Raw genomic sequence first — 11,480 nt, forward strand, 5'->3', positions numbered from 1 at the left:
CAGTGCGTGTAGTCAGCATTAACCAGCGTAGTCCTCACTTCCTACATACCCATGCCTACACCCAACTGGTGTCTCATTCTTCTGAAGGAGTTGTTGTACTTACAGTCACCCAAGGTCAACGAGAAGAAACCGTCTACGAAACTGTCCACTGAATATCACCCGGTGACTGCTGTGTTGCCTCACGCTGTCTTTTACACGTAGTGAACGTTTGCCGTCACTCAACCAACTGAATAGGGAGCTGGCTGAAAAGACATGCAGTCTTGTATGGCGTTGTCGCGTTTGTATGCAACGCTGCGAGGAGGGCTTGTTATAACTATATGATTGTTTGTTTGTTTGTTGTTTAACGCCCCACTCGACAATATTCCAGCTATATGACGGCGGTGTGTAAATAATCGAGTATGGACCAGACAATCCAGTGATTGACATCATGAGCATCGATCTTCGCAATTGGGATACGATGACATTCATTGACCAAGTCAGCAAGCCTGACCACCCGATCCCGTTAGTCGCCTCTTACGACAAGCATAGTCGCTTTTTTACGGCAAGCATGGGTTGCTGAAGACCTTTTCTACCCCGGATCTTATTCCTGTAACAACTTTGAGCGAAATGGAAGAAGGGTACATGTGGACGATAAAACCATTTCCATAAGCATAAGAGATCCCGACCCAAACCAGTGTCTGTTGGACGATTCCGAGTATGACAACACACACGTGAGTGCTGCAGTTTTATATAGAGCCAGCCTCACTCTTATATTTATTTACCGAAAGTTACATATGACAAGAGTATCACGTGTCGTCAAGTGTACAGTGACAAAAAATATAACAGACTACCATTTGTCGCCACAGTATGGTACATAAGGAAAACTGGCACAAATTCTTAACGGCAAAACAATGTTTAGCTGAGGAAGAGAATCTAAGGATGCCAACTTTGCCAACAAATTATGGGGAACACAACGTTTTGGAGTATATGGTTGTGTTCCTCATGATAAAGAAGTTGACATCAATAACTTTTCTTCCTTATGTGTATCACTTCTAAATGCCTTTCAAAGATTTAATGTTTAGCTGGTATTTATAACAACATATTTCTTTGACATCTCCAAGGATAAATATTGCCCAGAACAAGAAATCTAGATGTTGATGTAGATGTTCTTTCACTGCAGACTGGAGAAGGGAGATTTTAGCAGTATTCTAGTAATAATACAATGTTCTTAATGTATGAATATACGCTTTACAATAATAAACACTGCCAAACATAATTAAATAGATAAATGTATTCATCATTCTTTGTTTTGTCTTTTTGAGAAGAAAAAGTTAATACTTAAGATGCAACGAATTTTATTACCAAAAATATAAACTTTAATTCAATAAAACATAATTCGAATTGGTTTATCGCTAAATTAAATTGAATTCAACAAATGATACATAACTGATATTGTGAACAAACAACAATTTCTGAAAATGAAATCATCTTGGCGTCCATCTTGGATTTTCGTCACCACCTATGGTCTCTGCATACTAGATGTGAATTATATATAGCATTGTTGCAATTAATCCCGAAGACAGTACTAAGATAGACCAGATAGTTATGATATATTGAGTAAAGGTTGACATTATTAGTGATTTCAGCCTTGTTGACGGCCATCTTTGATTTTCTAACACCAGGGGTTGCTGTTCAGCTGGCACCATATTAAGAAATGGTCTGTATGTAGTACATTGTATGAGCTTGCCAAGTTTGGTGCTTTGAACTCGAAGTGCACAATGTTTGCCTTCATTGCCCAACTTTTTCAACATGGTCCTCTGTTCTTCGTGTAAGGGACGGAACTCCGCACCGTGAATTTCGGCGAGTTACAAGACAGAAACCACACATGGTTGAGTTCTATATGTTGAAAAAAGCGAATCTTTCTACTTTGTTAATGGAACTTGACCACTTTTATTACAAGGATTAATATATGCATTCACGTTTAATGATTCAAAACAGCAGCAAATAACCATCCATTTGTCTAGGTATATTTTCAAATGGTGTTGGCATTTTCATACCATATCATATCAACAAAAATATATTGATGCAGAACTCCAAGTGTAACCAATGTATAGCGACAGCTTGGTTTTCATAGTTTAAAAGAGTTATGTAGCAACAACTGATTTTTAACATGTGAAGAATTACAAGACGAATTTCAAATTAAAGGTACTTTACTTGACTACAACTGAGTAATGCAAAATATCCCTAAATCATGGAAAAAAGCAATAAATGGCAGGTTTTGTCTCACAGCTAACTTATACATAAATAACATTTTTAGAGACTTGTTGACAAAAACAAAGAGCTCCAGAATATTATATGATAAACTCAAAGCTACAAATAACTTTCCTCTGATGCTTGATAAATGGGAAAATGAACTTATTCAAAGCATTTTATGAATAATCTCTCCACTATTTGTAAAATGTGTACCAAGGAACCAATAGATTTCCAGTACATATTCATAAATAGAGCTTTATATACCAAAAAAAGGAATGATTGAAAATGAAGTTAATGGATGATGATATATGTTCTTTTTGTATCTCTTTAAAATCTGAAAACGTATACCATTTATATGTAGAATGTGTTTTTGTATAGAAATTTTGATTAGAAATTGAAGTGTACCTTAACTCAAAATTTGCACATGGTATTCATATTAGCATCCACATAAATTATGTTGCTACAACAAAAACTGCTATCTTTTCAACCATATAGGTCTTCTTGCAAAAAACTACATTCACCGGTCAAACATTACGAAAACTTCATTGTGCTTTCCTTCCTTCATAAAAATATTGAAAGATGTATTTAAAATAGAAAAAAATATCGCGATGGAAAAAAGTAGAATTAATTAATACGACAGAAAATGGAATGAATTATCAGCTAACTAAATATAATTTATCCAATATATGTATATACCCATATCTGTACCAGTGTTTCATTGTATGGCGATGAGGAGTTGTCCATTTGCGCTGCTGCCGATGCTATTGATACTCCCTGTATCCTTGATGATATTCTGCCTCCACAACTGTATTTGAGGGCCTATCAATGTCTATGCAGTAATACTGGCAAAACCATCGCTACTCTTTCTGATCTCGTCTGGGAAAACGTACTTCTTTTGTCAGCATGGACGTTATACACGCTATCTGTTTTTTCCTCTCAATGAATTCATTTTTTTTATTCAACTCGAAGTCGTAAGCCACTTGTCTGTTGACACGGATCATCATTGCCATGAGGTCAAGTGAGGTTCCGAATTTTCCTAAAACATCAGACAGAGCCCTGATGAACCACGATCCGTTTTCCTCCCTGCCTTGCCAGGAGAAGTACCCTGAAAGGTAACATCAGCAAACCCAGTTAAGAGCTTGTACTTGCATTTAACATGCTCATGATACATTGAGTTTATACCACATGTCATCCCTTCTGGGAAGTGGGAGTCACAAATTAGCATCACATACTCTATGCAGCAAAACATCCTGAATGATAGAGTGTACACGCTAAACACATTGCAGTACATAAAGACAGGAAGTCATAAAACATTTATGAGTAAGAATTTTTACATTTGTATTTCAGGGCTACTTCTTGCCCTTTTCAGGTGGTGAATATTGAGGAAGCGTATAGAGTTCATATGTATATGTAAGGGACAAGAAGCAGCATATGATATAGTATAATACTGCGTTTACTCCGTATTTACCGGTTGAAAGACAAAGTAACTGTGTGACGTCGTTACAACGATCCATAAAGTTTCATGTCTTCTAATAGAAGAATGCTTTTAAATATAGACCTATTCTAACCCTCTTCTTCATGGGTCTCATTAACTATAAACGCTACACGTACCAATCCACCAACCAATATGTGCAATTAGTCAGATACAAAAAGTGATGACACTATGAAACTTTTCATGTTCCTCTACAAGCAGCTCACCTGGGATAACGGAGTATGCAATGAAGAAGTCAGCCTCTGCGGGGATCCTGTACGTCTGAGGTATCAACTCTTCATCCTCACCACCATCTCCCGTCACACCCATTGCATCACTCACGTCCTCGCCTCCTTCAGGCTCTTCTTGGTTGCAAGCCTGAAGAGGAATATACGTCGTACGTCAAGATGTCAGAGAGAACAGTTTGCGACTTGAACAAACTTATCTGTAACTGTAACACACGGCTATCAGGTAGACTGGCATCACCTCATTCTGCAGCTTATTACTTTACAAAGGATTTACAATTTAGTTGCCCATGCTTTATCATATCAAAGCTCCTTCTAAAATAAGTAAGGATATGGATGAACAACTTCTTTTGGTTGACAAGGATATAGATATAGATATAGATATATATATATATATAGATAGATAGATATAGATATAGATATATATATATATATATATATATATATATATAGAGAGAGAGAGAGAGAGAGAGAGATAGATATAGATATATAGATATAGATATAGATATATACTCTTAAAAAAAAGAAACTTGACATAGATGTAGAACCACTTTTTGCCGAATATCTAAAATAAACGTAGCGTTTGGGGATCAATTTTACAGCTTCATCCAAACGCAACCGCCTGTAAAAAAACGTGCAGCACAGGATCCTGCATTTAGGCATGCAGGCCCCCCTGCTGAATGGGTATAAAAATCCACATCAACGGCTGTTCATACAGTCCTTATAACGGCTCAACGGAACAACGCCATTGGGAGATTACAAGCTGGAGCAACTCAACAAGAAGTGACCAGGCACTTTGGCGTATCCAGACAGACAATCTTGGGTGACAACCCAAGCACAAGATCGATACATCCGGCTGCGACACCTCCGACAACCACACAGATCCCTGGGGTACGCAGAATATCAGATCAAACGGTACGCAACAAACTGAGGGAGGCTGGACTTTTTGCACGAAGACCTTTTCGATGTCATGTATTGACCCAACGTCATCTGGCGGACCGTCTGCTTTGGTGCCAACAGAGCATTAGATGGGCACGTGCAAGGTGGAGAAATATACTGTTTACTGACGAGTCCCGTTTCCTACTCACACGTGGGCGTGCACGTGTCTACAGACGTCGGGGTGAACATTACGCTCCCCAACTGTGTGCAGCAGGTTGTCCCATTTGGCGGCGGCAGTGTCATGGTATGGGCCGGAATTCATCACGGTGGTAGGACGCCTCTCGTGCATGTGGCATGAGACTTCCTCACGTCAACGTTCATGGCGGACAGTTCCAGCAGGACAACGCTCGAGACTCCTTACAGCACAACAACATCCAGACATTACCTTGGCCAGCCAGATTTGTCCCCGATTGAGCATCTGTGGGACGAGTTGGATCGACGCGATATATATATATATATATATATATATATATATATATATATATATATATATATATATATATATATATATATATATATTACAGTAGAGCAGAGTTGTGTACATAACTAACTCTAGTGTAACTACACCTTAATCTATTCTACTGTATAAACTCCTTCTCCTACCTCTATATATATAAATATATCCTTGTCAACCAAACTCTGTTCACCATCCGTGCTCACGTAAAATCTCTCTCTCTCTCTCCTGGATGTAATAAAGAAGTTGTTCATCCATATATTTTATCCTTACTTAGTACTCCAACTTCTAATTGCATCTCAACGCAGTCCTTCTATAATGTCTAGATATTAAGACACTGGACAATTACATGAGTACACTTTGTTTCTTTTTGTATCAAAGAGCGCGAAGAAACCACACGAACAGACACATTAAATATTAACTAACCTGTATAAAGAATAGCTTGGGTTTGCCTGCCAGAGAGTTGTTCTGTTTAAATGGATCTACAAAGTGTTCGATCTGTACTGGTCCGTCTGTTCCATAGACCAGCCCCTCCTCACCGTAAGACAGGATGACACAAGCGAAGCAGTCATAGTCAGAGAAATCATATGTTGCCGCTGGGATAGATAAAACAGTTAATATGAAAAGATAACATAAGACATAGGGTTCAGTCAGATGAATATTTCATGTCAATCTGCACTATTCTTTGAGAGACTGCGGGATGGATGAAGCGGTTTTACACATGACATAGGATAACGAGTATGTAACATTAACGTCCTATGTCTATCTGTACTTACTTTGAGAGACTGCAGGCATGAATAAAGTTGTTTAAGGACCACATCACATAGTGCAAAGATTATGTAACATTAACGTCTTATACCATCTGCACTTTACGTTGAGAAACTACTGGCATGAATAAAGCGGTTTAAGAACCACATCACATAGTGCAAAGATTCTGTAACATTAACGTCTTATACCATCTGCACTTTACGTTGAGAAACTACTGGCATGAATAAAGTGGTTTAAGGACCACATCACATAGTGCAAAGATTCTGTAACATTAACGTCTTATACCATCTGCACTTTACGTTGAGAAACTACTGGCATGAATAAAGCGGTTTAAGAACCACATCACATAGTGCAAAGATTCTGTAACATTAACGTCTTATACCATCTGCACTTTACGTTGAGAAACTGATGGCATGAATAAAGCGGTTTAAGGACCACATCAAATAGGGCAAAAATTCTGTAACATTAACGTCTTATGCCTATCTGCACTTTACATTGAGAGACTGCTGGGATGGATTTATATGAACACATGGCATAGGGCAAAGATTCTGTATCATTAAAGTCGTATGTCTATCTGCACTGGATAAAGCTTTTTACAAGAACACAAAGAATAAGACAATGTTTTATGTCTGTTTTCAGTTTTATATTTGACTTAGTGATTAACCAAGAGACCCGGCATGTATAGATAATGGGATATGTTTTGATCAACATTGTCTGGCGATTTGATCTGCAAATGTATATCAAAGAAGTTGCTACAATCGGGACATTTAGTTACCATTTACAAGTAGACTAATAGATACATATGAGATGAAAAGGTTACAATGGAATTACCTTCATCTATAAGTGATTGCATCTCAAAACTTTTCTTGTCCTGGTGAATCTTTACTTCAAAACCAAGCTCCCTGAAACGTTGGTCTATTTTTTCAGCGTCTTTATCAGTTCCAGTTCTAGGTGTCTTGTGTTTAAACGTTTTGTTGTTGAAGATAATTGCAAGGCCAGGAGACCTGTTCATCTTGTATTTTGTGTCCGTGAATTCTTTTTCTGTATAAATTGGGACGTTTCTATACTTGCCATCCCCAACACCGCTACAAGATATAACAAATGTTTTATATAGGGAGGGGATATTTGTCTGATTGATTTGTGAAGAAAAATGAAATTTACCGTATTTCATCACAAGATCAATCACATATACTAGTATATTTATACATATGTTTTGGAATGTCATAAGAAAATGAATTGTTGGAGAAAAAATACATAAAAAAAGCATATTTAACTTCATGAGATAGTATATTTCCGAAGATTATTACGTAGAAACAGAAACCAAAGTAGCTTATATCGACAGGCATATATATATATGTGTGTACACAACTTGGATCTTATTATTAAATGCATACAATTTATTAGCTTCTACAGATTCCATTGGTTACATGTGTCAGCTCCTGGTGGAGATCGAAAACGTTCACCACTATTATGAAACTCATGTGTTGCTGACAAACCTATTATCATAATCAGTTCGTATCTGAGTTTCGAGTGAGTGAGTGAATATGGTTTCACGCCGCTTTTAGCAATATTCCAGCAATATCACGGCGGGAATCATGTCGGGAATCGAACCCGGGTCTTCGGCGTGAAGAGCGAACGCTTTAACCGCTAGGCTACCCGACCGCCCCCTGGGTTTCGAACCCCCAATATTGAACGTCAAAGGGACATAACATCCACAGCGAATTGGTGCGCCTTACAATACGTGGTCACCCGTGTCCCCTTCGGGAGTCATCAGTAAAGTGTAGTTGTGACTAACAACTTGTGTGTTGCAATTGCAATGAATTATCCTCGAGCAAAACCAAACAGGGAAATTAACTTTTGAAAAACACCTTCGAAATGCCATGAGGAGATTCTGTTGTGGACGGTTCCATTGATAACGTCTTACTGTTAAGATCGATCTTGTACAACTTCATGTTATTGTCATATACAAGTCCTACAATTTGAGATGTCAAGGAAAATTTAATTTATCGGTCTTGAACTGGAGTTGAACTGTTTCATGATTGTGAGTAACTGTGACTCATTTTCGGCACGTTCTAAGACAGGCCCTATAGTATAGGCCCAAGTAAAAGTACTCGCTCCAAGAGAGCACCGTTTTCAAAGCGCTCTTGTCGTCATGATAGAGTGGACATAAACCTACTGTGTTTTGAAATTTGAGACAGTAGGTAGATTGGTCTCCTTGTTAACAAAATGCAAATGTCTTACCCCGTACGGACATCGACTGTTTTTGTATTTGGCTCCGACCCAGCATCTACACCTGAAAGATGACACAAATATTGTTAAATGTCGTTTCACATCCTAACTATTCATTCATTGCTATTATACCAATGAGTGAGTGAGTATGGTTTTACGCCGCTTTTAGCAGTATTCCAACAATATCACGGCGGGGGACACCAGAAATGGGCTTCACACATTGTACCCATGTCGGGAATCGAACCAGGGTCTCCGGCGTGGCGTGCCAACGCTCTAACTACTAGGCTACCCGACCGCCCCTGCTATAATACCAATGCCAATGGGCTACAGGGACAATACATGAGACCATGGGACCTGTTCCAATGCCGTTTGACAGAGTGGAACTAGTTACACAGTCTAAACTGAAGAAACCTATAACAGACTCTCTTTTTTAAACGTTTTTATTGTTCCCAGAGTTGTAGATCAATACAGTACCTATAACAGACTTCATAAAATGTATTAATCGAGCTTAACGAGTAGTTCGGGTGATACGCTGACATTCTTTGCTAGACGGATACCTTTTAAAATGTTGGTACTTATTAGTGTTACATAAAGTTTTGATACACGCATTGATTTTCATGTAATGCTAGGTTGTCAAAAGAATAAGAGCTAATTCCTAATGATATTGTCCAAGCCCAATACATTTTTACCAAAAATATCTCAATACCAGAACAGAATGGAAAACGTTACATCCAATGTATTTTCAAGAAAACATTAATGTTTCAAAACGTAATATATTTTTATCACAAACTTTTTTGTTACGCTCCATATCCCACTTTGGATGCAGGTACCTGCTTAATCTTGCATGGCATCCCCGTGAGATAACATATTCATATTATTGGAGTGAGTGAGTATAGTTTTACGCCGCTTTTAGGACTATTCCAGCAATATCACGGTGGGGGACACACCTATTTCACATATTGTACCCATGTGGGGAATTGAACCCGGGTCTTTGACGTGACGAGCGAACGCTTTAACCACTAGGCTACCCCACCAGACCTCATATTATGTAAGCTGTCTCAATTTCGATCGTTAGTGCGGACCAAGCTAATTCGGTAATAAAAGCGACAAAATGTATTCTATAATCATATCAAATCAGCTAAAAGCGGACATATCGACACGTTTGAAATATGAAAAGACGTGTCAGACAATTAGATCTGTTTGTTTGTTGTTTAACGCCGCACGAGTAATATTCCAGCATCTGTCCACGATGTCACCAATCGCATGGATCGATGCTCATGATATCAATCATTGGATTGTCTGGTCCAGACTCGATTATTTACAGACCGCCGTCATATAGCTGTAATATTGGTGAGTGCGTTAAACAATAAACCAACCCACCAATCAACCACGATGTAACCAAGCCTGACCAACTAGCCATTTAATCGCCTCATACCACTAGCATAAGACACCGGGAACTACACAAGTGGACAATTAGACACTGAGTCAGGTCATTTACCAGCATAAATAGAAATGTCACCGGAGTTTTGGAATTTGATAATTATGCTCTTCCTAAATCAGATTAATACTGCATGTAACCCAACGATTTCAACTGCAGAACTGACAATCCACAAATACCTGATAATATTGTCTCGCTGTGAGCGAGCGTGTTGAACACGCCTCAGTATTAGCGTTCACCGAAAGGGAATCGGATATGAGAAATCGTTTTAATACTTACTGTCAGCCATGCTCGAAGGGAATAAGCAGTCACCTGGCGTAGTGTGTTCCAAATTGTTATCCCAAACCTTGATGTTTCTATCTTCAGCATTTGTATATCCCTAGGAAGCGGTCGTGACCTGTAAAACGATCCCGGATACAAATGCGTCACTAATGTATGGATCCCGCTGCACATGGCCCGCGCGCCAGTGACAGAAACTGAATAGAAGGCTCGCTGAGCTTTCAATATGGCGTCTAGAGAAAATTGCATATGAGGTGTTGTAACATTAAAAAATATGAAATATCGTACAAGCTTCGATGTTTTTATACGCATTATATCTTTATTAAAAGTCAACATGGGAATGTGAGATATTGGAAACTTCGTGCGGATTATACTCTGGGTAGGGTTTCAGTGTAATTAATACATCTACTGGGTGTAGGGTTTGCTACGATGACATACAGTAGGTTATCTTGCCCTCCATACACAGTTGACTTTATTTTCCACAAACAGGATCCTGTAAGAGCTTCGGTAAAGCAAGCAACTTCGTCTCAGGATTCTGGGCCCAGTTGCACAAAGCGATCTCAGCGCTAAGATGACCTTAACTCCCATACATTGATAGGCTTACGACAGTCTTAGCGCTAAGATCGTTTTGTTCAAGTGGGCCCTGATCCCAGATTCGCATCAATGATAACACGTGGTCTGTCAGTCTCTGTAGGTTTTCACCAAATGATACACCTGCACTTTGAGATTTCTCAGTATGGTATGGTGAAACAGGCTTGATCATGTGAGCGGTATATGCATTCATCCCTTTTTCTATCGTAAAATGATCATCCTTATTGCATCTTGGTACACACATGAGTATCCGTAAGTTTATTTAGATCTTCTTGTTACAACAACAACAACAACAACAACAACAATAATAATAATAATAATAATAATAATAATAATAATAATAATAATAATAAATGAAAGAAATATCAGGTTGAAACTATCGAGTGCCACAAAAAAAGTACGAACACTCTTAAATGTGTCTTCAATCAGAGTGTACACATGCATGACAGACCCGTGAAGATCCGGGGTAAAATGGGTCTTCAGCAACCCATGCTTGCCGTAAAAGGCGACTATGTTTGTCGTAAGAGGCGACTAACGAGATCGGGTGGTCAGGCTCGCTAACTTGGCTGATGCATGTCATCGTATCCCAATTGCGTGGATCGATGCTCATGATGTCAATCACAGTATTGTCTGGTCCAGACTCGATTATTTACAGACCGCAGTCATAAAGCTGCACTATTGGTGAGTGCGATGTTAAACAACAAACAAACACAAGGCTTGGAATGAAAAGGAAATGCATACCGAAACAGGTATTTATCTACTAACAACTCAATACGCAGCTATATAATGCAAATTATGACACGCTCTGGCTATGGTGTCTTACGAATGCTTTGT

General features: G+C 38.7%; 1 protein-coding gene across 1 annotated transcript; it reads right to left on the bottom strand.

The window, feature by feature from the left end:
* Positions 1-1,388: 1,388 nt before the first annotated feature.
* Positions 1,389-10,174, bottom strand: LOC139469856 (caspase-7-like). The gene is made up of 6 exons (XM_071252165.1): positions 10,056-10,174; positions 8,351-8,402; positions 6,941-7,194; positions 5,768-5,937; positions 3,931-4,081; positions 1,389-3,337 (listed from the first exon to the last, which is right to left on the bottom strand). The coding sequence occupies exons 1-6, from the start codon at positions 10,063-10,065 to the stop codon at positions 3,090-3,092; spliced, it is 885 nt and encodes a 294-aa protein (XP_071108266.1). The 5' UTR covers positions 10,066-10,174; the 3' UTR covers positions 1,389-3,089.
* Positions 10,175-11,480: the final 1,306 nt, after the last annotated feature.

Source organism: Haliotis cracherodii, unplaced genomic scaffold (genome assembly GCF_022045235.1).
Source record: "Haliotis cracherodii isolate W230 unplaced genomic scaffold, xgHalCrac1.p SCAF_2, whole genome shotgun sequence".
Taxonomy (NCBI): Eukaryota; Metazoa; Mollusca; class Gastropoda; order Lepetellida; family Haliotidae; genus Haliotis; species Haliotis cracherodii.

Bases quoted from the DNA above. Each gene is read 5' to 3' on its own strand.
- LOC139469856 (XM_071252165.1), bottom strand. The intron at 7,195-8,350 runs GTAAGACATTTG...TATATCTTGTAG, and splicing joins ACAGTCGATGTCCGTACGGG to CGGTGTTGGGGATGGCAAGT. The intron at 3,338-3,930 runs GTGAGCTGCTTG...GTTACCTTTCAG, and splicing joins TGCATACTCCGTTATCCCAG to GGTACTTCTCCTGGCAAGGC.